The following is a 25,237-nucleotide window of genomic DNA, read 5'->3' on the forward strand; positions in this document are numbered from 1 at the left end:
ATCCATTAATATAATTATAAATAATATTTATTCTTATTTATTTTCTTCTCAGATAAATCCAGAATGTTCTATCATGAGAGGGCACACTCTCCAATGCAGCCCATGATATAGTCTTGATAGTTCAAATAATAACAAAGATAAAAATGAAGATTAGGGAAAAAAAAACTTAAAATTCAATAATAATTAATACTTTAATTAATCGATCTATGCTCGAGTCAACTTACATTTCTAGATCTATGCTCGAGTCAACTTACATTTCTAGAAGGTTACCAATACTTCAGCCGTTGGGTCAAGCTCATGCATAATACTCCTAACCATTGGGTAAATTTTATATTGGAGTCTGCACGAGTATAACAAGGTAGTCATATTGATCAAATTTGATGTACACTTTCTAGATATAAAATTTCTAAGTTCATGCTGAGACATTACTTCGCCCTAAATATTCCATTAAATTAAAATTTTAGTTCCTATAGTTCAAGGATTCAAATGCTTGGCTATGAATGATGATACCCATTGTACACTGTTCTAATGAGAAAATATGCACAAATTTCGAAAACAAAAAACGCACAATCTCTATTTGTCATCTGAACGTGCACACAAGCCACATAAATATGAACGAGTTTATAAAAAAAAAAATCTAAATAAAACTGGCAGACGATCTGAGAAAACTAAAATTAACTGTCAATCAGGCTTGACTCAAAAGAGACTCGGATTCAAATATTTCCCATTGAAACTTGACAAGGTCGATGTATGGGGATTGGACAACAAGGCATAACTTAAATTTCTGTTTTTCGGTAGGATCGACAAGCATGTCGCAAAGGGTCAGCTCGGAAACCATTTTGTAGCATGACATTCCAATGCTTAATTTATCAAAAAGCCTCCAAGAAAGTAGTCTGGGTATAAAGCAAGGATGTTTGTTCTAAGAAGACACAGCAGAAAGCAACATAAAAAGAAAAAAAATTCCATAGACAACTTTGAAACTTGTATCTCAAATCCTATCCTTATCCAACTCCACAAAATCGAACATTAAACGGGTCGATCAATAGTTCACCTTCCAGACAACATTAAGGAAGAAAACAAACACATTATTTGAGCATTACAGTTGAAAGAACAATAATAAAACACAGGAATATGCAGAGATCTTACAGTACTACTTCAACAGCTATAACTCATTTTGGCTCATTCTTGCCCCTCCTTTTGCTTAACAGATATGATAAAAGTAAAGTGTCCACCTATCTAAATTCATTCATGATGCAGGTCTAAGGTGGCGTTCTTTTATTTTATATCTGTGAGCGTTCTTACTAACTTGCACGCATCTCGACTGTTCTCTCGAGACAAATCATGGTTACAATATCCAAACTAGGATCTGATATCTTTTTAGCTGCAGCTTAATGTTTTACTCTTAAGGACAAATCATACCATTCAGAAACGTTCAGTAGGTTTCCTAGGGAAGATCAGGTTTGGTAAATCTAAGTCATAAAAAGCATAAATCAAATCTGAAAGCAGTAAAGTAGAGAAATAGTAACCTTCGAATCATACCTGTGCCATGAAGAAAAAACTAAAGGAGAATTTGGTCCTGCAGTTCAAGCAGGTTAATCAGAGGACAAGAAGAGAGCACCAATCCAGAAGCTGCAAAGAATGGCCACCTTTCAGTACTTTACCTGCAAAAAGAAATCCGGTAGTTTCATGGTTTCATTAAGCTTGAATTCAACATCCTCCTTTCTTGTATGCATTTTATACTGCAAAAAGGGAAATTGGACTTTGACTACAAAGTTCACAAACCAAGGAGCCAAAAGATTCAATATCACAACTCAATAACAGAACAAACAGTTGAAAACACAATGTGAGAGATGAAAAGAGACAGAGACCGAGACCTTCTCGATAAAATTTTCACAAGCATTTGCATCTCTGAAAAAATCCTGAGTAGAAATACAAGGAACTCAATGTAAATTACAAGAATGGCCGTACTACAAGGAAGATATGCTGTTAACTAAAGAAACAATTGCACCAGCTAATACCAAATACCTAGATTAAATTACCAACGCCAGTCAATATATTTATTCACAACTGATTGAGTTCTTGCGGGTTCTCCATAGACTTCCTAAGAATGTATTCAGCTCTTCGTTTCCTATCATCCCTTTCATCATACCGTCCAACCAAGACTGTTGTTCTACTAATTCCTTTCTTTTGAATGTTCAAATCCAAAGAATCACCAAGAAGCTTCTTCCCAGTTTTGAACTTAAATTGAACAGGATACCTAATAGTGGGAAGATCCTTCTTCTCACCCTCTTCCTCGTCATAAACGCCACTGCCTTTAACAGCTTCTAAGACCGGAGCAAATGCCTCTAACACAGAACCACTGTCATCAAACACATGATCTGAATGTTTAAGAGGCAATTTGGCCACAGAAACAGCATCCTTCCTCGGTTGCAATTCTGAATCATGGGATGTGTTACTATTCAAAATAGGTAATTCTTCCTCTATATTGCCAGTATCAACAACCAACCGCTGCTGCAGACTTAACAACGACTTCTCTGCCTTTCTCCTCTGCTTTGCTTGCTCAATCTTGTCGGTGCGAGGGTCTGTTGTTCTCTTATTCCACACTGGCGTATATATGTAAGTGTGGGGATCAGGAAAAGCAGGTAGCCAATTGGGTATATGTTTACTAGGAGGTGTTTCCCTCATTTGAATGAAACTCGGCAGCACGTTGCAGTTCTTAATAATAGGAAACTGCGGCACTGGCTGAGCAAATGGAATTTCTTGCACCGAATACATATACTCCAAAATTTCTTGAATTGAACGTGAACCTGCAAGACAACGGCTAACCTCAGCATCTTGACTAGACCCAAGTGCTTCTAAATCTTTAAGTCCTCTAACAATGTCAAACACATTACACTCAGTTCTTCCAGCTAAGTTAGAATAGAAATTGGCCATCTTTCCCACGTTACTAAGATACACTATTACAATTTCCGCCAGCGTGTCCAAAGCAGACTCCTTCGATCCCTGAAATCCCAGACTCTGGCATATCTGTGCTGCTGCAATCTTCGACGCCGCTCGCCCAAAATCATCAGCTCCAGCTCTTCTAAAACGATCCACCTGATTTTCAATCTCTCTCGTAATTTTCCCACCTCCATGGCTCATATTCAAATCCTCGAGTCATTTATAGCTTTCACTGGGCCTGCGTGATTCACCCCATTACTAAGCACTAAAATCAAACACCTTCCAATCAAACGTCATATCAGAAAAGTAACCGCTCTCATCTGGCCTATTAATACCAAATGGGGGGAAAAAAACGCGCTCGAAATTCAAAATTGAAAGAGCAGGCCAGCAGTTCCTTGAAAGTCCGCGGGGGAGAAAAGGATTCCCTCCCTCTGAGACCCGTAATTGCAGAGACTTCAAAACGAAACCGAAAGAAGCAGGTCTATCAAAAATTCAAAATGAAGAACCAGTAAGCCGGAAGAAACTCACAAAATTAGCCAAGAAAAGCACAGATTCCCCCGAGCTTTCCAACAAGTGATATGGAATCTTCGATTAACACAGATACTTCAAAGCCGAGAAGACTCCAGGATGGAACAACAAAATTAAAACCCTAAGAAGAAGATCGTTAGGGTTTACAGGAAGTCAGCGAGATGGAGGGAATCCAAGAATTCAAACGAAAATGGAAAAAAGAAATTTGACGGAGGAAAATGGATAAACCCCGGCAAGACCCTTGGAAATAGAGATCGATGAGGAAAGAAAATTTTTGAAGAGGAAAAAAAAAAAAAAAACCAGAGAATGAGAAAACGAGATCGATGAATAACCGAGCTGTGATGATGCATGTATTTATATAGCGTCGAAGAAACTTTTTTTTTTTTTTTTTCCAGAGTTTTGTCTGATTTATTTTCATTTTGGGCCTCCCGTATGGGCCTTGGAAAGCCCACTAAGCGAGTCTTAGTCACAATTAATTTTTATTACAATTTCTTAAATAATAGAAATAATTTTAATCGGGAAGATTAATAAAAATATTTTTTATATTAAAAAAATTAACAAGAAATCCACCTCATGTCTACCCGTTCCAGGCCCAGCGTCTTTACTGGAAATCCACCTCGTGTCTACCCTCTTCGAAGAATAGCCTCCTCGCTGGCACATCGCCCGCTGCTTGGCTGGATACCATTTGTTAAAACCTCAGACCCACCGCTAGGAGATATTATCCTCTTTGAGCCTTCCCTCAAGGCTTTAAAACGCGTCTACTAGGGAAAGGTTTGTACACTGTTACAAGGGCGTTTCGTTCTCCTCCCCAACCAACGTGGAACGTCACAATTATCTAAGGATATATATATATATATATATATTTTTTTTTTTTTTTTTTTTCCAGAGTTTTGTCTGATTTATTTTCATTTTGGGCCTCCCGTATGGGCCTTGGAAAGCCCACTAAGCGAGTCTTAGTCACAATTAATTTTTATTACAATTTCTTAAATAATAGAAATAATTTTAATCGGGAAGATTAATAAAAATATTTTTTATATTAAAAAAATTAACAAGAAATCCACCTCATGTCTACCCGTTCCAGGCCCAGCGTCTTTACTGGAAATCCACCTCGTGTCTACCCTCTTCGAAGAATAGCCTCCTCGCTGGCACATCGCCCGCTGCTTGGCTGGATACCATTTGTTAAAACCTCAGACCCACCGCTAGGAGATATTATCCTCTTTGAGCCTTCCCTCAAGGCTTTAAAACGCGTCTACTAGGGAAAGGTTTGTACACTGTTACAAGGGCGTTTCGTTCTCCTCCCCAACCAACGTGGAACGTCACAATTATCTAAGGATATATATATATATATATATATATGTTAAAATTTAGTTTATGATAAATTTATTTTTCTAATAATATAATAAAATAGAAATTTTGAGCATTTTGTAATAAATTAAATTAGTGTTGAAATTATTTTATTTGCAAATTAAATCATCTCTTTCCTCCATCTTCTCTTTCTAGAACACTAAGTCTATCCAAAATCTATGGCACAAACACAGCAACGAGCATCCAGGAAAATTCAATAATGGCGTTTATGCATCTTCATCATCATCTTCTTCCATCGCCGTCTCTCTCATTCTCGAAAGCTTCACCGTCGGTTTCCAGATCATTATCTTGCTTGTCTCCGCCATCATTTCCGTCCAAAAAATCAACTGATTGCAGCAATTGGCCTCTTCGTTTTCCCCAAAAATCTTTGAGTTTCGCGCTTTCTGGAGCTCTCGCGCTCGGAATAGCTATCTCTGGTAATCATTCATTTTTGCAAGTTATCGTAGTTAAGATGAATAAAGAATGTTGAGTTCTGTGAAAGAATGTTGAGTTCTGTGAGCTGTTTCGGGATTCATTGTTTAGATTATGAAATTAGGTCGGACATTATGATGGAATTGTCTCTACCTTGTTATAGAAAGTTTGGATTTAGTCGATGCTAACAGTAATTCAGTGAGCGTGCCTCGTAGGAGTTGGATTTGCGGACGCTATAGTTGGGGTTAACAAACCAGAATTGCTTCCCAAGGAGTTCACCTCTGTCATTGATGTTGCTGGATTTCTATCTGATGGTCAGGTGTGGTTGCTTTTTTCATCATTTTTTTTCTTCTTTTTGTTGTGTTCTTTGATGTATTTTTTGTGCATTTGATCTTCATCATGTGGCCATTGCTGTTTCTGATTTTTCTATGAACAGGAAATTAGGCTGAAACAAGAAATTGCTGACATTGAGAAGGATACTGGTTATAAGTTGCGAGTTTTGGCCCAAAATTATCCTGTGACACCAGGTTTGTTCTCTGTTTTATCGTCTTCATCTTTCAGCNATCCTCGAGTCATTTATAGCTTTCACTGGGCCTGCGTGATTCACCCCATTACTAAGCACTAAAATCAAACACCTTCCAATCAAACGTCATATCAGAAAAGTAACCGCTCTCATCTGGCCTATTAATACCAAATGGGGGGAAAAAAACGCGCTCGAAATTCAAAATTGAAAGAGCAGGCCAGCAGTTCCTTGAAAGTCCGCGGGGGAGAAAAGGATTCCCTCCCTCTGAGACCCGTAATTGCAGAGACTTCAAAACGAAACCGAAAGAAGCAGGTCTATCAAAAATTCAAAATGAAGAACCAGTAAGCCGGAAGAAACTCACAAAATTAGCCAAGAAAAGCACAGATTCCCCCGAGCTTTCCAACAAGTGATATGGAATCTTCGATTAACACAGATACTTCAAAGCCGAGAAGACTCCAGGATGGAACAACAAAATTAAAACCCTAAGAAGAAGATCGTTAGGGTTTACAGGAAGTCAGCGAGATGGAGGGAATCCAAGAATTCAAACGAAAATGGAAAAAAGAAATTTGACGGAGGAAAATGGATAAACCCCGGCAAGACCCTTGGAAATAGAGATCGATGAGGAAAGAAAATTTTTGAAGAGGAAAAAAAAAAAAAAAACCAGAGAATGAGAAAACGAGATCGATGAATAACCGAGCTGTGATGATGCATGTATTTATATAGCGTCGAAGAAACTTTTTTTTTTTTTTTTTTCCAGAGTTTTGTCTGATTTATTTTCATTTTGGGCCTCCCGTATGGGCCTTGGAAAGCCCACTAAGCGAGTCTTAGTCACAATTAATTTTTATTACAATTTCTTAAATAATAGAAATAATTTTAATCGGGAAGATTAATAAAAATATTTTTTATATTAAAAAAATTAACAAGAAATCCACCTCATGTCTACCCGTTCCAGGCCCAGCGTCTTTACTGGAAATCCACCTCGTGTCTACCCTCTTCGAAGAATAGCCTCCTCGCTGGCACATCGCCCGCTGCTTGGCTGGATACCATTTGTTAAAACCTCAGACCCACCGCTAGGAGATATTATCCTCTTTGAGCCTTCCCTCAAGGCTTTAAAACGCGTCTACTAGGGAAAGGTTTGTACACTGTTACAAGGGCGTTTCGTTCTCCTCCCCAACCAACGTGGAACGTCACAATTATCTAAGGATATATATATATATATATATATATGTTAAAATTTAGTTTATGATAAATTTATTTTTCTAATAATATAATAAAATAGAAATTTTGAGCATTTTGTAATAAATTAAATTAGTGTTGAAATTATTTTATTTGCAAATTAAATCATCTCTTTCCTCCATCTTCTCTTTCTAGAACACTAAGTCTATCCAAAATCTATGGCACAAACACAGCAACGAGCATCCAGGAAAATTCAATAATGGCGTTTATGCATCTTCATCATCATCTTCTTCCATCGCCGTCTCTCTCATTCTCGAAAGCTTCACCGTCGGTTTCCAGATCATTATCTTGCTTGTCTCCGCCATCATTTCCGTCCAAAAAATCAACTGATTGCAGCAATTGGCCTCTTCGTTTTCCCCAAAAATCTTTGAGTTTCGCGCTTTCTGGAGCTCTCGCGCTCGGAATAGCTATCTCTGGTAATCATTCATTTTTGCAAGTTATCGTAGTTAAGATGAATAAAGAATGTTGAGTTCTGTGAAAGAATGTTGAGTTCTGTGAGCTGTTTCGGGATTCATTGTTTAGATTATGAAATTAGGTCGGACATTATGATGGAATTGTCTCTACCTTGTTATAGAAAGTTTGGATTTAGTCGATGCTAACAGTAATTCAGTGAGCGTGCCTCGTAGGAGTTGGATTTGCGGACGCTATAGTTGGGGTTAACAAACCAGAATTGCTTCCCAAGGAGTTCACCTCTGTCATTGATGTTGCTGGATTTCTATCTGATGGTCAGGTGTGGTTGCTTTTTTCATCATTTTTTTTCTTCTTTTTGTTGTGTTCTTTGATGTATTTTTTGTGCATTTGATCTTCATCATGTGGCCATTGCTGTTTCTGATTTTTCTATGAACAGGAAATTAGGCTGAAACAAGAAATTGCTGACATTGAGAAGGATACTGGTTATAAGTTGCGAGTTTTGGCCCAAAATTATCCTGTGACACCAGGTTTGTTCTCTGTTTTATCGTCTTCATCTTTCAGCAACTTGTATCAGGAATCAAAACACGTTCCTATTGTCTTCAAGACTTCTGCTACTCCCACGCTTCAATCAGCAGATAATTGAATTGCTCAGTTTTAATGTTGAGGACTTCATCACTAAATCTATTAAAGTACATTGACTGAATCTTACTAGAAAATTGTATGTGTAAGCGTAACTTCAATTTATTACTGCTTCATAAACTTCGAATGTTTCTCACACACACACATATGTCAAGCTTCTTGAGCTATGATTTCCAATCTAATCCGCAGAAGCAATCAATGTAATGCTTTTCACAGGGCTGGCGATCAAAGATTTCTGGCAAGTGGATGATAGAACAATTGTGTTTGTTGCCGATCCTACATTTGGTATGCACAATGTTAGGACACTTTCCTCCCCATATGTCTTTGATGACAATGACATTCTATTGATATCTTCATTCAGGTAACATATTGAACTTCAACGTCGGAGCATCTGTCGATTTGGACATTCCACGGAGCTTTTGGAGTCGTTTGGCTGGAAAGTATGGAAACATATTTTATTGGAAAGAGAAGGTAACGTCTCCGATAGATATTGTTGAACACAACTCTTTATTAACACTAATAAAATTAACACTAATAAAAAAGAGATCGAAACTACTGCACTCTGTGCTTTAGATTTCTTGGGATGAAAACCTTGGTAGGTTGGAGGGATATTTATAGTAGAAGCTAAACAATTTATTCCTAGAATATCTAACGGTTGTGAGTTTCTCTATGTTCACTAAAATATGGTCATAATCAGCATCTCATATTGTCAATCTGGTGACTTAAACAGGGTGAAGATGCGTCTATTGAATCAGCTGTCATTGCAATATCTAATTGCTTGAAAGAACCAGTTGGGCCAAATAACTGTTCTGAGATAAAATAACAGCATCAAACAATTTTGTAAGTATTTCAAACTAGATTTGGATGTTCTGCCAATGTTGCATTATATATAGCCTTGTCTTGCTGCAATTTGCATGCCTTAAATGAAACCCTGTTCTTTTCCCTTTTCAAGAATGTGGTGTAAGTCTATTACTTGCGAAAAGAGCACCGGCAATAGTGATAAAGAAAAGATATGAAGGAATTTGATTCATTGCGTAGACATTTGTATCTCAGCTGTGTAGAAACCAAGAGAAAAAAATGGAGGTGCAACTTTTTAGTTGCCTGATAGCTGGTTATGATATGAACACTACTAGGTGCAATCCACTTCCCATTTTACTCTGTTTTCTTCTGGAGTTCCTCAGGCTCACAAGGTGGTGTTAGATGAACACGACTCTCCACAATGATATGATATTATCCACTTTGAGCATAAGCTCGCATGACTTTGCTTTGGGCTTTCTCCAAAAGGCCTCATTCCAATGAAAATAGTATTCCTTGATTATTTGCTTTGGGCTTCCCCAAAAGGCATCATCCCAATGAAAATAGTGTTCCTGGATTATAAACCCAAATTAGCCGATGTGGGACTTTCATCATTCAACACCTCCCCTCGAACAAAGTACGCCTCTCCTTAATTGAGGTTCAACTCCTTTTTCTTTTGGAGTCCTTTGTTCGATGTTTGAGGATTTACCAATCTATTGGCACAACTAAGTTTAGGGCATGGCTCCGATACCATGTTAGATGAACACGACTCTCCAGAATGATATGATATTGTCCACTTTAAACATAAGCTCTCGTGGCTTTGTTTTGAGCTTCTCCAAAATGCATCGTCCCAATAGAGATAGTATTCCCTGATTATAAACCCATGATCATTTCCTAAATTAGCGGATGGGAACTTTTATCCTCCAACACAAAGGGACTATTTTAGAGCTCCCTTCTATTGGAATCCATATTCTTCCTTTCGCAGCTCACAATAGCCTTAAGAATATAGGGTCAGACAAGAAATCCAAATTAATGACAATCTCTTTCTCATCACCATCCGCTGCAGATACAACAAAATGGCCTTCTTCTATGTCTTTTGGCATCAAACTGCCTCTTCGAATTCTTCAGTCAAACGGTCGGGTTTCGGTTCTTTAGATTGCAGTAGGGAGAGGCTCATTTGAAGCGTAGCGATGAATAACCTATCTGTTGTAGCAGGAAGCGAAAGCGAGATTGATCGCTCTCATACCTCCATAAACAATAATAAACAAAGAGACACAAAGATTTACGTGGTTCGGAAAGAATAAATTCCCCTATATCCATGGGTGGTAGTCCACCACAATAACCGAAGTGTTTACAAGTGCATATCTCACACTCTCACACTATGAAGTCTCACTCACAAAGTTCCTCCCAATTGCCTATAGCCAAATACAAAATGACACTAACTCTATATCTCATAACAATGCTAGACAAATGTTTACTAACTCTATATCTCATAATAATGCTAGACAAATGTTTTTATACATAGCAATATTAATCCTATATGAATCAAGATTATTCATGTACCGATATGGGAGAATGTATCAATATGGGAGATGAACCAAATGAATCCAATAGTTACATGAATCGAAGGAGGAAAAATACCAAAAGTATTCATGAACCAAATCTTCATGAGAGTTCTCAACAGTATCAATATTTCCCTTTTGTTCCACCATTTGATGTGGTAAACAAATGTTATTGTGAACTTTAAGCTTCGGATAGAGCCGAAAGAGAGTTGGGAGAAGGTTTGTATCTCGTTGGTATGTACATCAGAAATTGCACTGAAGCTTACGAAAATGTATTGTGAATTAAATTGAGTCGGGTTGGTCATGTAAATGTAAACCCAATTCAAATAATTTTGCTATGTGAAGCTTTAAATTCAGTTTATAATTCGTCTTCAACTTTGTTTTCATTGAATCTAGAATAATCTCGAATTAACTTATGCACATTGAACATCATAATAGTCTAAATTGTACGGTCACTTTTCCTTTCTACCTTCTCATGCAAAGTGGTTTGAAGTTGATATTTGAACTTTCAATAAGCTAATTATATCTAACTAATTTTCATTAATGGAACTACTCCTACAACTCCTGCTTGCTTATAGGAATAATAATACAATGTTAATGTTTTAGCTCAACAAATATACTTTCGTCAATTAACACTTTTTTTTTTTTTTTTTTTTGTAAACGTAGGAAAATCATGATCAGGATAGCAGATTCTAAAACTACGAAACTTGAATATTGAAAAATCTACATTAATCGGGAGAGCAATAAGGTAACGATATTCTTGACCAAGTCAAAAGATAGATCCCGTTGCATCTCTTTTTTTCCATTTTTTATATGAACTTAGAATTTGGACGAGATTATATAAAAAGAGTCGTGTAAGGCGTTTTCATGCATAGCCATGTTTTCCTTGTACTTTTTAATTTGTTTATTTTTATTGTTTGCATTAGAATGATGGTATTCATACTACGCTTCTTTAAGGGAAGAGATTTTCAATAGCCCGTCTCAAACTATTGATTGTCAATTCATCCAGTTGCTTGTTCTTTGGTCAATGAATTACTGATCACTGTGTGTTGTTTCGGGAAATATAAGTTTTGAAACACTTATAAATTTGTGAGTTCCCACTTTTAAAAAATTTGGACGACATCTTCGTTCTCTACCAACTTGAGTTAATTAAAACTTGAGTTAAAAATAAATGTCAGTCATTCAAATTTTCTCCACTTATAATTTAATTAAAAAAAAATAATACCATCTAATTTAAAAACTACCCTCAGCATAATTCTCTCTTTTTTATAATTTTTAAAATTTTCAAACGGCTAATTTAATCAAAATTATTTTAATAAAATATATTGGAAAAAGAAATAAAATCAAACCCATACAATCACCACGTAGGGTTTGAATTATGAACTACAACCATTATTAAAAAGACTATGAAGTAAAATATTCATCCGAATTTCAAATGAAATATTCATATATTGACGAAGATAACCATAGCAAAAATATTAAAATTGTATAAACTAAAATAAATTATTACAAGATATTAAAATAAATACTAATAGTGGCCACTATAACTTATTTGTTATAAATTAAAATGGATTTTATAAATTTAATGCACATTTAATGGTAACTGTGAAATAACAAGAAATTCAACAAAAATAGAAATATCAAAATTAAGTGCGAAAGACTTTGGGATTTAAGACGAAAATATAATTGTAAGATTGTTTGAATTTTGGACCAAAAAACTTACAAATTATCAATGTAAACTGGAATTAAATCTATGACTATTTGGTTTTTAATCTTTTATTTTTAAAAATTATGTTTTAATATGCTATTGTTTTAAAATAGATAACTAAATAATAAAATCTATAGCTGAAAATAGTACTTACAAATTTAATTTTTTTTAAAAAAATACCAAATGGTTTTTAAACAAGATATGCTGCGTTCCGGAAGGATGAATCGCTCTCGAAAAGCAATCTATTGATTCTCTCCCAATTGGTTGGACCATAGGTGTGATGATTTACTTTACAGGCGAGGTCTCTGGTTCAAGTCCAGAATAGAAGAACCATCTGACTCCTTCATGTATGCCCCACTTAGCTCAGGGGGATATAGCTTAGTTGGTAGAGAGCTCCGCTCTTGCAATTGGGTCAATGCGATTACGAGTTGGATGTCTAATTGTCCAGACGGTAATGATAGTATCTTGTACTTGAACCGGTGGCTTACTTTTTCTAAGTAATAGGGAAGAGAACCGAAATAATTGGGTCGCTCATTGCGATTACGAGTTGGATGTCTAATTGTCCAGACGGTAATGATAGTATCTTGTACTTGAACCGGTGGCTTACTTTTTCTAAGTAATAGGGAAGAGAACCAAAATATGTCACTGAAAGACTCTACTAAGACAAAAATGGGCCGAGACAAAAATGGGCCGTCAAGAACGTAGAGAAGGTAAGATAGGCAGTTGGTCAGATCTAGTATGAATTGTCGTAAGATATAAAAATAATATGTATTTCATGTTGAGAATTGTTGGAAAGTCCCACTAACTAAGTAAATTATCATGAGTTTATAAATAAAAAGTGAGTTTATGCTGAAAGTAGACAATATCATCTATTGTAGAGGGTCGTGATTTCTAACCTAGTATCAAAATCATGTATTTAACAATATCATACCATTGTAGATAAGTCGNTTTTTTTTTTTTTTTTTTTTGTTTGTTTTAATCCTTGATATGTGTCAATGCATGATAATTTCTAAACTATGCTCACCTCGAGTTGGAAGCCATAGCTTAAATCTTATCTTGAACCAAAAAAGTATAAACAATTTACTATAATAAATGTGGGCAAAAATCATTTAAGGAAAATCTTATACTGATCTCTATTATTACGTCGGTTATTTGAACCGAACAAAAAGTACACTAAAAATAATGAAAAAAAGAACGACCAACTCCCCCAATGAATTGAATTGGACTAACTAGCCGCAGCAGATCGGCCGGGATGCCGGCCGGCATACCAGAATAGAACAGAAATCAAAAAACGATTTATCTAATTCTTCTTCTTCTTCTTCTTCTTCTTCTTCTTTTTTCTAAGATTTTAATTCATTTACAGCGTATGTATTACGTCAGGCTATAGCAGATGGATGTCTGTGCACTCACATGACGGAGCAAGCATTTGGATTCTCGTCGCTGAACATCTGAGGCGCGTGAGAGTTGTCGTACATCGCGTAACCTTGGTTAACGTAATTCTGGTTTGTGTAATAGCTGCTCGAATTTGCGAAGCCGTGGACTGGATAACTCGTCTGAGCATCCATGGCGTGACCGCCATAGTAAAATGCTGAAGGCGGATATGAGTAACCGCTGTACTCCATCTTGCTCGTCTCCATTTTTGCGCCACCGCCGTCTCCTCCGCTGGAGACGACTTTTGCGTCCTTTTCTTTCTTGTCACCGGCAGCGGCGGTTGCTTCTTTCTTTGGAGGAACTACTTCGACGGACCTATTGAACTTGCCTTTGAGGTAGGTTGCAAGGTCTTTTCCGTCCATGGCGCCTTTCACTGTGACCAGATCCTTTTGGCCGTCTATTGTAATTCCATTGACACCTATAAAATTTCAGAGACGTCGAGTTAGTACTTTCTATTATAGATTGTATAATCTCTTCCAATTGAAATTGATTTTTGAGACGGAGTTAAATCTCTCTTCACCTTTGTATTTGATGACTGCCTTCCTAATCTTCTGAATGCAACCTTCGCAGTGTAATTGCATCTTCAAGACTACAGTACTCTGTTCCAGAAACAAATTGAAACGAACTTTAGTTGCTATTTCAAGTATTTGGTACTGAAATCGCTAACGAATTCAAAATTACTTCGAAAATATAACTTGAAGATGGAGATGAGGCCAAGAAGCGCGTTCTAGAGAAACACGATGATTCATATTGAATATTTCTAGTATTACCTCTTTTGCCTTTTTGTCGTCTGCCTTTTTCTCTTCGGATTTCTTCTCCGCCTTTCCGTCGGGCTTCTTCTCGGCTTTTTCGTCAGACTTCTTTTCTGACTTTCCGTCGGCCTTCTTCTCTGATTTTTCATCGGCCTTCTTATCCCCACCGCCATCTTTCTTAGGCTGAGGAGAGACGATCTCAACCTTCTTTTTGGTCTTCTTCTCCAGCTTCGATTTGATCGAGGCAGAGTCCACTTTACCAGTTACGGTTAGTTTATTGGATGCAGGATCGGCCTTCACATCACTCACACCTACAAACAAGGAGGAAATTCCTTCAATTAGCCAACCACTACACGGACAAAATTTGAAAAAGTTCAAACAAAACCTAATCCGAAATCACATTTGATCAAATCAACAAGAAAAAAAAACATAAACAATCAAATTATGAAATCGCAGGAGGCTGAGATATTCCGGATCATTCGTTACTTCGTGATATACTTCGAGGCATCGTGGAGAACAAAATCGCCAAAGAAGAAAGCCGAGAAGAACAAAATCGTTTCCAGTACAGGTAGAGATGAAAAATTGGGGAAAAAAACACAAAAAACTCGGAAGAGATTCAAAATCGCTAAGTCAATCAATATTTACCTTCCAAATGCTTCACAGCGCGTTTCACTTTCTTAGCACAGCCATCACAATGCATATCGATCTTAAAAACGACAGTGACAGAACCGTCGTCCTTCTTCTGACCGGCATCGCCGGCCTTCTTCGCACTTTCAACTTTCTGAAACCAAAACAAAGACAAAAATTAAAGTCAAATCCACAACAATTACAACAAAACATCCTCCACAATCGGAAGCGTGCAATTGATGAACAAGAAATTGAAAGAGAAAACAAGGAAGAAGCATAAAGCGCATGAGACTCGGCTCTGTAACTAACCTCGCCCATTTGTTATGTGAAGTCTCTGAACTTCCCGTTGCTTGAAGTGTTGGGAAATAGGAAAAAACGCATATTTATAGTAGCGTGGGATGTATGATGTGCCGTTCATGTATTTATGATGTTGAAATTGCCATGCTTATGATTATTATTATTATTTATTTATTTATTTTATTGGGCTTTGGCTTGGGTGCCGCTTGGCCATCAATTTAGACCCCGCGGCTATTTGACTCGTTGTTTGACTTGACCCACGTGTTAAATTATAAATAATACAATATATTAATTTCATATAAATTCGTTATCCAATTTTACTAAATTTCAAAATTTTAATTTAACCTTTTTAAATTAAAATTACATTTTTAGTATTTATTTATTAAAACATAATCTAATAATTAATTATTTCCGTGTTTTCTTACCTATTTAAATTAATACTATAATAATGTAATATTAATAATTTGTTTGATAACTATTTTATAAAATTGGGTTTATTTATCAAAGTATTTTAAAATTACAATATTACCCTTAAACTTATATCGATATTTTAAAACTACTCTTAGAGCAGAAAAAACGTTATAACTATTACAAAAAATTATTAAAAATCAATAATATATATATATACTTAATTTTTATTTTTATTTATTTTCTTTTAAATGATTAATTTCCATTAAGAACAACAACATAATAATAAAAATAATTAAATATTAATATAATATTAATTTGGTGAGTTAATTTTAGTCCAAACAACATTTTTTTTAATATAATATATGATGGGGTGGAAATGTAACCTCAAATATATGATGAGTTGGTCTCTGTTCATATTATTTGTAATAAAGTATATATATATATATATAATTCTATTAAACTTCTCGAAATAAGAGTTTTGTTTGATTAATCATTTATAATATAGATGAATACGACTCTTTACGATGGTATAATAATATTGTTCACTTTGGGTATAAGTGCTCATGGTTTTACTTTGGGTTTCCCAAAAGGACTTACAGTACTAATGACAGTATTAGCCGATGTGGGACTTTCATCTAACACCTCCCCTCGAACAAAGTACGCCTCCCCTTAATCGAGACTCGACTCCTTTTTCTTTTGAAGTTAGTCATTTTTTACTATTATTTGAATAAGAGTCCTTTGTTTGGCATGGTTCTGATACCATGTTAGACGAACACGACTCTTCACAATGATATGATATTGTCCACTTTGAGCATAAGCCCTCGTGGCTTTGCTTTGAGCTTCCCAAAATGTCTGACCCCAATGGAGAGAGTATTCTTTGATTATAAACTCACGATCATTTCCTAAATTAGTCGATGTGGGACTTTCATCATCCAACACTAAACTTGTAACACAATTAATTTCAACATTTTAAAGTCTTTTAAAAATAAGTAATAACCTCGAACAAAGTTCACTAGATTCGATTCAATTCATTTAAGCAAAGACCAATGATATCTCTAAATATTCAGCGGTTCATAGACAAAATGAAAGAAATTTCGTCCTAGTTTCGTCGACGTGTAGAAAGTAAAAAGGGAGCATTGGTTGATTGATTTGGTTTGAAGGTTCCATATTGTTTCCCCTTTATTTGGATACAAATTCCATGAAGTTTCCTTCCCTAAGGGACCCTACCCATTGAGTGGATGAGCCCTAGGGTCCAACTAAACCCAATAATGGAGATGGAACCCACATTCATAGGAACCCACGTTCATTCTCTTGACTTGGGTTTGGGTCTTCTATGCTTGTGCCTCACTCCATTTACTTGTCTTTTTTTATACTTTTTTTTTTTTTTAACCATTTTTTTTAGTTTTGGGTCGGTCGTACCTAATCTCGACCATTAAAAATAAATCATTTTCGAACATGTTTTTATTTAGTATTAATCATATAATGGAAGGGAGACCTGTGTGACAGTTCAAACCCACCGCTAATAGATATTTTCCTCTTTGGGCTTTCTGTTTCGCACATCCCCTCAAGGTTTTTAAAACGCGGTCTCCTAGAAGGAGATTTCCATGCTCTTATAAAAAATGCTTTGTTTTCCTCTACAACCGAGGTGAGAACTCATAGTCCACTCTTATTTGGGACCCAGCATCCTTGCTAGCACTTGTTCCTCTCTCCAATTGACGTGAGATCTCACAATCCACCCTTCTTTGGGGCTCAGCATCCTCGCTGACACTCGTTCTTCTCTCCAATTGACGTGGGATCTCACAATCCACCCTTCTTTGAGACCCAGCATCCTCGCGAGCACTCGTTTCTCTTTCCAGTTGACGTGGGATCTCACAATCCACCCTTCTTTGGGGCTCAGCATCCTCGCTGGCACTTGTTCCTCTCTCGAATCGACGTGGGATCTCACAATCTACCATTCTTTGAGGGCCAGCATTCTCGCTGACACTCGTTTCTCTCTCTAATTGATGTGAGATCTCACAATACACCCTCCTTTCGGGCCCAACATCCTCACTTGCACATCTTCCAGTGTCCACCTCCTTCGAAACTCAATAGGAAAAACTAGGTATTTAATACCTCATCCAACCAACCTCAAGTGTTATACAACGATCATCTCTGTTGGACTTAAAAGTTTAGCAAACATCTTTAGTCAATAACTTTCACTTTTTAACAAATAAACAAAAATTTAAATTTTTGTTTATTTATTTATTTTTTAATAATAATAATAATAATAGTCAAAAGTCATGTAAGGATTTCTCCATAATCTTTAATTTAATTTTTTAAAAAAGTTGGATTTCTCTATAATTTTGGGCCCATATTTGAAGGCCCATGTAAAAGTTGACCCAAGCCCAGTTGGCCTCCTTGAACTTCGTTGACTGGGTCAAAGAGCATACGATGTCGTTTTACAGCGTAGACGCCATTTCTTTATTACTCCATCCTCCTCTGAACAATCTCTCTTTCTCTCTCGCTAGGGTTCTCTGGCGGAAGAACCGCCGAATAAAACCCTAAATCTTACTCAGATTCTTCCGTAGTTAGGCTCTCCGGACTCCAATCCAAGAAGATGGGAGGAAAGTGCCCTCACAGAAGCGTCAAGAAGCGGAGATACTCGCACAAGACCGCTAGGCGTACGAAATTTCTCATCAATGATATCCTTTTACTCTCTAGTTTAATGGGATTTCCTCTTTCAATTCTTCTTATGTTTCCTGTATTATTTACGTTTTTTTTTTTGGGTGTTTTACTTAACTCGATGAGTTGGTGAATCACGCGACGATATGGTTTACGATGCGTTGAAGAAACCTGAGGTGGAGAGGCCTTCTCTACCTGTTGATGAAGACTTGCCTGGAATGGGGCAGTACTACTGCTTGCACTGCGAGTATGTTCTTTCCTCCGTTAATGTTTTTTTTATTACTTGACATGAAATTCATGTAGAAAATTGTTTCTCATGCTAGTTGAATCAGCCGAATTTAATATCAAGGAATAAATTCCATTTAATTCCATTCTGACTTTAAATGAATCATTAGTGTTCATGATTAGGTTTAGATGGAGCTGGAGGGCTGAAATATTTAGTGAAGTATTGTTAGCTTCTTCTTGAATGAAATTCAGAAGTAAATGTTGAGGTTTACTACTTATAAGGGATTAGTGGAATGGGAAAAACAGTGTAGTGGGTTGGGGCTTACGTATTTTGATTTAATTACTGATGGCGGTTGGAGTGCTATAATATTTGTATTCATGATTGATTTGTATTCATGATTGATGATTTCAGCCGATACTTTGCGAATGTATCTGTGAGGGATGAGCATTTCAAAACCAAGCGTCACAGGAAGCGGTAAGCTAAGCCAATTTTCACTTGCTCTTGCTTCTTTTTGTTACGTTTTTAATTCGCTTTTAGTTTTGCTTTGTGAATCTGTAGACAATTTCACGTAATGAATTGTTCTCTCTCCATTGGTGTATAGGTAAAATTATAACTTAATTTTAAATAATGGAATGAACTACCTTAAGCCGTGCTTGATAACCATTTGGATTTTGGTTTTTGAAAACTATGGTTGTTTTCAAAATTTGACTTGGATTTGGAAAATATATGTGAAAAGTAGATAACGAAACAAAGATACCCATCAATAGAAGTAGCGTTTACAAATTCAATTTTCGAAAACAAAAAAGTGATAAACGGGGGCCTTAATTTCTTAAGTTTCCTCTCTCGATCCTTTCTTAATATGTTATAGATATGGCACATGTGTTTGTGACTCTGATTACATTCATTTGATTGTAAGATATGAAGTTGGTATGATTGTATTAGAGAAGAGCATTTGATTTGCAATTGTTAACAATGTTACTATCCACAACGACAATGGTGCAGGGTAAAACTTATGATGGGTCCTGCACCCCACACGCAACTGGACGCCGATTTAGCTGCTGGGATGGGCATGCCTGATAATGGTCCAAAGCTTATGGCAATGTGAGCTTATCACACAACTGAAATCATTTTTGGTGTTGTAGAGAGCTTAGAATGAGGTTTGTTTCTTGTTTAACCAAAAGGATCAATTTTATCATACATTTTATGCCCATGTATTGTATTTTCCGAGTTCGTTTTATGAATCAATTTTAGCTTCGTATTTCACACCAGCTTCCTAGTTTCGTGTTATGTTACATTCTTACCTAATGTAACCCCATGGCTCTTCTTAGTGATCATGGAGAGCCGTGTTAATAATAAAAGGTTTATAGTGAATGACTCTTCCTAGTGGTCATGAAGAGACGAAAATAATAAAAGGCTTAGAGGGGGAATCATTTTATGTCATGGTGGCCACCTATTTAGAATTATTAGTAGAGTCGGGTAGTTGTCCTATTCTCAATATATCGCTTCGTAAGGAATTGTATATTAGGTAGCGATGTAGGTCAGTTTAGGCGTGAATGGTGGTGCGTTCACATAGAAGAACTACTACTACAAAGATCGGTTTAGTTTAGGAAAATTAAAGTTAATACATTGAAGACGAAAATATGTTTAAGTGGGGAGGCCAGATATGTGGGAAAGACTTCTCTCAATTTTATCGCTCCTCTCAATTTGAGTATAACTTAGTAGATAAAGATGGCTAGGCTACCCTAAGTGTTTTGAGATCGAAGGTTTGAACTTGGTCAATCCTTCCTTGATGTTGTTGTACTGTAAAAGACTATTATTTCTCTTAAATCTCCCTCAAAATTTCTCTCTATAACACGAAAAGAAAGCGAGATACTGAAATGCGATGGAAGGAGCGAAACAGACTATAGTATAAAATTCATTAGGTGTTCAACAGCCCATAAAGATTGTATAAACTTTTGCTCCAAGTTTTAATGGTTTAGATCCATGGACTAATTTGATGGCTAAACTTGTATGATCTCACACCATCTCCACCCAAATTGAGTATTAATTAACTACACTCTATTTTTTTTAATTTAAAATGATAAATTTACATAATCAATTCAAATTCTATTCACTTTTCATATGTCCATGTGATATGTATCTCAGTGTAACAACTCAAATCCATTGTTAGCCGATGTTGTTCGTTTTTGTCCGCTATGGATCGTCGTTGGCCTCACGGTTTTAAAACGTGTCTATTAGGGAGAGATTTTATTCCCTTCTCCAAGCAATGTGAGATCTCACAATCCACCCTCCCTTGAGGATACCGTTCGATATCCTTTGTAATAGCCCATGTCTATTACTAACAAATATTGTCTTCAAATTTTTCCATCCGACCGATTTGGACTTTACTCTCTTAAAAAGTGTCTAAATTAGAGAATCATTTTGGAAATTTCATAATTTCAAACATACCCTTTACTTAATTATTATTATTACTCCTTATTATTTTTTTGCATTAAATAGTTTAAAATTTATAAATCTATATCTATTTCTTTACTAAATTAAAAAATGAAGATGTTCAGAAAATCACTAATTTACAAAATATATCTCTGTCCAAGATAATTAACAATTCAACTTCCTTTGAATTATAATTACGAAGGAAAGTGTTTTTAATTNAAAAAAAAAAAAAAAAAAAAAAAAAAAAAAAAAAAAAAAAAAAAAAAGAAGAAGAAGAAGAAGATTGGAGATGGTGGGGTTGCAAATGAAAGCCCCCTAAAATTGCGAGGGAGGAGAGAAGAGCGAGTCTCCCTTCGCCATTGCTTCAAAGCCCCACTTTCTCCCTAAAATTTATCAATAAAAATCTTCATACTCCATTGTTCCCTCAACTTCTTCCTCCTCCTTTCTTCCCAAATCGCTTCCATTTCCTCAGGGGTTTACTTCAATTCAGGTCCGCGTTCTGTTATTTTCTGTTTTTTGTTCCAACCAATAACTCCATCTGCTCTGCTTCTCATTTTGAATCTTCGGTTCATTTCTATTCCGATTTTCCCTGTTGCTATTGTTCTTGTTGTTGGGTAATGATCTTGGGTTTATAATAAAGAAATACCCTCTCCACTCCATTGGCACGAGACCTTTTGGAGAATCCCAAAGCAAAACCAGAAAGTTTATGTTTAAAGTGCACAATATCATACCATTACGGAGAGTTGTGTTCATGTTTAGTGACTCAATCTTCCTTTGTTATGGTTGTCTTTGATTAAGAATTTGTTCTTGTCTTCTAGATTTTAATGCTAATAGTTCATCTGTTTCCATCTATTCAATCCCTTTTGAACCAGAGTTGATCTAATACAACGGTTTGTTAAGATTCAGCGTAGATTATTAATGTATTGTTGATTCTGTTTACATTCCTTTCAATGTACTGATGATTCTGTTTATGTTGGAAATCAATTCTTTGACGCTGTTTATGCCAGTCTACAATGGATACCTTCCTCTTCACTTCTGAGTCCGTCAATGAGGGCCATCCTGACAAGATTTGTGACCAAGTATCCGATGCTATCCTCGACGCGTGCCTTGAACAAGATCCCGAGAGCAAGGTCGCTTGTGAGACCTGCACCAAAACCAACATGGTCATGGTGTTTGGTGAGATCACGACCAAGGCCAACGTCAACTACGAGAAAATAGTTCGAGACACTTGCAGAGGAATCGGATTCATCTCTGCTGATGTCGGTCTTGATTGCAACAACTGCAAGGTCCTGGTGAATATAGAACAACAGAGCCCTGACATTGCCCAAGGAGTCCATGGACACATGACCAAGAAACCTGAGGAGATTGGAGCTGGTGATCAAGGCCACATGTTCGGTTATGCCACTGATGAAACCCCAGAGCTCATGCCACTCACCCATGTCCTTGCTACACAACTTGGTGCCAAGCTCACTGAGGTCAGGAAGAACCGAACCTGCCCATGGCTTCGGCCCGATGGTAAGACGCAAGTGACCGTCGAGTACAAGAATGAGAATGGAGCTATGGTCCCTGCTAGGGTCCATACTGTTCTAATCTCAACCCAGCATGACGAAACTGTTACAAACGAACAGATTGCTAAAGATCTGAAAGAACATGTCATAAAACCTGTCATTCCTGCAAAGTATCTCGACGACAATACTATCTTCCATCTCAACCCATCAGGTCGGTTCGTCATTGGAGGACCTCATGGTGATGCAGGACTGACTGGAAGGAAGATTATCATTGATACCTATGGAGGGTGGGGTGCTCATGGTGGTGGTGCCTTCTCAGGGAAGGATCCAACAAAGGTAGATAGAAGTGGTGCCTATATTGTTAGGCAAGCAGCAAAGAGTGTAGTTGCTTCAGGACTCGCTCGACGCTGTATCGTGCAGGTTTCTTATGCAATAGGAGTAGCTGAGCCCCTGTCAGTCTTTGTAGACACCTACAAAACAGGAAAGATCCCAGATAAGGATATCCTTGTCCTGATTAAGGAGAATTTTGACTTTAGGCCTGGAATGATTGCAATCACTCTCGACTTGAAGCGAGGAGGAAACTCAAGGTACCAGAAGACAGCTGCTTATGGTCATTTCGGCCGTGACGACCCAGATTTCACCTGGGAAACTGTAAAGCTTCTCAAGCCAAATGCCTGATTGGCTCAATATAATGTCTGCAAGCGATGATCACAACCATCAGTGTGCTTGCAGGAAAAATATAGTAGCTTTTTTCATACACATTTGTTTGTGTTTTTGTAAACCCAATAGAGAAGTGTGGCTAGATTTGCCTGCTCTCTGATTAGCTCAGGACGTCTTGTCCCGAGTTTGTACAACTCGAATCCTCTATTCTTTATTCTTTTCATTTAGTAAAAAATCTACCCTTATTATTAACTGTTGCTTCCAGATCCAACTGTGCTGTGACTGCCTTGGATTGTACAATGCTGTTAATCTTTTATATCGATTTCAACTCTCGAGGTGATCGTGAACAAGTTGTGCTTCAAATTCACCTAAAAAATGCATTTTCCCACTTGACACTAGTATTCAGATGTCAAAAGAAACCGAGTATCCATTGTAAATCTACCTTTAAGAACAATCTACATGACTTCATAAGAGGATAAAATGAAATACTTACTAGAAATGATCTTGTTTATCAAGAGAATGAGATGGATACAGAAATGAGCTCAATTTCTGAACCAAATACCAAAACAGAGCCATTACCAACCTAACTATCAGTGTGTATTCCTCATCCTCATAACTGATGATGACAAATGATGATGATGTGGTGGTTAATCTAACCTGGCTTTAGGAGTGCAACCACAACCTGTCGTGCAGCCGTTCTTCCCCAGTACCAAACATCTCGTCTACTCTTTCACCGTCACGATAAAAATGAAATGTCGGGGTGTATCGGATGTGTTCAGTTGTTTCTGGACATTCATCAATATCTGCATAGATGAAAGAAACCTTTGGAAAATTGTTACTCAGCCGACAGAATGCTGGAAGAATTTGACTGCATACACGACACCTGAAACGAAAAATAACAATCCCTTTAAGCCCTGCAGGTTCTAATATCAGCAAACCAATCTATAAGCCCTTTAAGACCCCTGCAGGTTTTAATATCAGCAAACCAGTCGTTGAGGCCTCAAAACAAGAAAGTGAGTAGTACCAGATTCTATCAACCATCTCTCTGCAATGGTAATGCAGAGATTTGTTGGTAAGTTTTTTTTAACATCAATCCAAGAATTTAAGTCATCGCTCTTGTCATTCAGTGTGAACCAGACCAATTTTTACAACCCCCATTATGGAAGTGTTGCCAAGAACAGTGATTCGTGGTGAAATGAAAATTGTAACTCAGTTTAATTCATCTCTTATGAAATGAACCAATCGCCTATGTTTAGAGTGAGAAACATTTATGATTCTAATGATACGACCTAGTTATCTTTCTTTCTTTGTTTTTGGCTAGTCTTTTTCAGCATTTCTCACACAGGCATATACTCAAACACCTTGCGTTCAATACGCTAAAGAAAAGTTTGGACTTACCAGGATGCACCATAATTGATAACTGCCTGCAAATCATTAAATGAACAGAATCAAACAATCAATATTCCAAAAACTAGCGACAGAACAAAAGGGATCGAAAACCCCATAACAGAGAAGCTTCATCCCGTTGACGCTAACACAGTTTTCCAGGCCAAGAAATAATACGAGGATGCCAATTTAGGGAAACGGGAAAGAAAATTGATGAGGAATTAGGAATTTTACAGTGGTTTTTGAGGACTTGATTTGAAGAAGAACATCCTTGAAATCTTGATCGCTAGAAGCACTCTTCAAGTTGCCATGGCGACTGACTGTAGGATCCAAACCAGCGCCTTCTAGCCCCTTCTTCTCCTTGTCTTCCATCCGCTTTTGGGTGTACGGCGGCTACTGATTCCAAATTTGAGTGCCGAAGAGAATTCAATCTCTCTTATCTAGCTTGCGTTATCCATTATTTTCCTTCTTCTCCTTCTCATCTTGAATTTAAATTTAAAACTATATTTTATATTTTTTAAATGGTTAAAAGACTATTATAATATTAAAATTGTTGATTATTATATATTTTTTTACTTAGATGGATTTATTAATAAGTTTATAATAAAATTTCTATCGAAAAATAAAATCTTAGGAATCTCCTCAAAAAATTAGACGAAAACTTTTTAAGCAATGAGAATGAAATAAGTGGTTAGAATGGAGATGGGGAAGACTTTCCCATCTCGTC

At 36.7% G+C, this 25,237-nt stretch overlaps 6 protein-coding genes across 16 annotated transcripts; 3 read left to right on the forward strand and 3 right to left on the reverse strand.

Moving 5' to 3' along the window:
• Positions 1-707: 707 nt before the first annotated feature.
• On the reverse strand, positions 708-6,438 carry LOC111781313 (transcription initiation factor TFIID subunit 8-like). 7 transcript variants are annotated; one of them, XR_002812967.1, is made up of 4 exons: positions 2,026-3,778; positions 1,875-1,919; positions 1,662-1,739; positions 708-1,576 (listed from the first exon to the last, which is right to left on the reverse strand). XR_002812967.1 is itself a non-coding variant. In XM_023661830.1 (2 exons), the coding sequence occupies exon 1, from the start codon at positions 3,139-3,141 to the stop codon at positions 2,062-2,064; it is 1,080 nt and encodes a 359-aa protein (XP_023517598.1). In that variant the 5' UTR covers positions 3,142-3,778; the 3' UTR covers positions 708-1,661; positions 2,026-2,061. The 7 variants fall into 7 exon arrangements, 4 of the variants coding, with proteins under 4 accessions (XP_023517598.1, XP_023517600.1, XP_023517599.1 ...); XR_002812965.1 differs by lacking the exon at positions 1,662-1,739 and having other exon boundaries at positions 708-1,661; XR_002812966.1 differs by having other exon boundaries at positions 1,662-1,919.
• LOC111781314 (thylakoid lumenal 15.0 kDa protein 2, chloroplastic-like) lies at positions 4,936-11,282 on the forward strand. 3 transcript variants are annotated; one of them, XM_023661835.1, is made up of 7 exons: positions 7,106-7,419; positions 7,630-7,733; positions 7,851-7,941; positions 8,270-8,338; positions 8,415-8,524; positions 8,784-8,893; positions 11,077-11,282. In XM_023661835.1, exons 1-6 carry the CDS (start codon positions 7,203-7,205, stop codon positions 8,874-8,876), a joined length of 684 nt encoding a protein of 227 aa, XP_023517603.1. In that variant the 5' UTR covers positions 7,106-7,202; the 3' UTR covers positions 8,877-8,893; positions 11,077-11,282. The 3 variants fall into 3 exon arrangements, with proteins under 3 accessions (XP_023517604.1, XP_023517603.1, XP_023517602.1); XM_023661836.1 differs by lacking the exons at positions 7,106-7,419; positions 7,630-7,733; positions 7,851-7,941; positions 11,077-11,282 and adding exons at positions 4,936-5,249; positions 5,460-5,563; positions 5,681-5,771 and having other exon boundaries at positions 8,784-9,094; XM_023661834.1 differs by lacking the exon at positions 11,077-11,282 and having other exon boundaries at positions 8,784-9,094.
• Positions 11,283-13,226: 1,944 nt separating this feature from the next.
• Positions 13,227-15,308, reverse strand: LOC111781120 (heavy metal-associated isoprenylated plant protein 3-like). Its single transcript, XM_023661560.1, has 5 exons — positions 15,238-15,308; positions 14,947-15,082; positions 14,320-14,612; positions 14,070-14,148; positions 13,227-13,967 (listed from the first exon to the last, which is right to left on the reverse strand). The coding sequence occupies exons 1-5, from the start codon at positions 15,244-15,246 to the stop codon at positions 13,525-13,527; spliced, it is 960 nt and encodes a 319-aa protein (XP_023517328.1). The 5' UTR covers positions 15,247-15,308; the 3' UTR covers positions 13,227-13,524.
• Positions 15,309-18,106: 2,798 nt separating this feature from the next.
• LOC111781101 (zinc finger protein 593) lies at positions 18,107-19,791 on the forward strand. Its single transcript, XM_023661533.1, has 4 exons — positions 18,107-18,317; positions 18,436-18,544; positions 18,935-18,997; positions 19,526-19,791. The coding sequence occupies exons 1-4, from the start codon at positions 18,233-18,235 to the stop codon at positions 19,626-19,628; spliced, it is 360 nt and encodes a 119-aa protein (XP_023517301.1). The 5' UTR covers positions 18,107-18,232; the 3' UTR covers positions 19,629-19,791.
• Positions 19,792-21,715: 1,924 nt separating this feature from the next.
• Positions 21,716-23,159, forward strand: LOC111781955 (S-adenosylmethionine synthase 3-like). The gene has a single exon (XM_023662702.1). The coding sequence runs from the start codon at positions 21,970-21,972 to the stop codon at positions 23,140-23,142; it is 1,173 nt and encodes a 390-aa protein (XP_023518470.1). The 5' UTR covers positions 21,716-21,969; the 3' UTR covers positions 23,143-23,159.
• On the reverse strand, positions 22,987-24,982 carry LOC111781956 (thioredoxin-like 3-3). 3 transcript variants are annotated; one of them, XM_023662704.1, is made up of 4 exons: positions 24,745-24,982; positions 24,523-24,548; positions 23,782-24,007; positions 22,987-23,159 (listed from the first exon to the last, which is right to left on the reverse strand). In XM_023662704.1, exons 1-3 carry the CDS (start codon positions 24,880-24,882, stop codon positions 23,788-23,790), a joined length of 384 nt encoding a protein of 127 aa, XP_023518472.1. In that variant the 5' UTR covers positions 24,883-24,982; the 3' UTR covers positions 22,987-23,159; positions 23,782-23,787. The 3 variants fall into 3 exon arrangements, with proteins under 3 accessions (XP_023518472.1, XP_023518473.1, XP_023518471.1); XM_023662705.1 differs by lacking the exon at positions 22,987-23,159 and adding an exon at positions 23,526-23,673; XM_023662703.1 differs by lacking the exon at positions 22,987-23,159 and having other exon boundaries at positions 23,526-24,007; positions 24,745-24,981.
• Positions 24,983-25,237: the final 255 nt, after the last annotated feature.

The sequence above is a fragment of the Cucurbita pepo genome, chromosome LG19 (genome assembly GCF_002806865.2).
Source record: "Cucurbita pepo subsp. pepo cultivar mu-cu-16 chromosome LG19, ASM280686v2, whole genome shotgun sequence".
Classification (NCBI taxonomy): domain Eukaryota; kingdom Viridiplantae; phylum Streptophyta; class Magnoliopsida; order Cucurbitales; family Cucurbitaceae; genus Cucurbita; species Cucurbita pepo.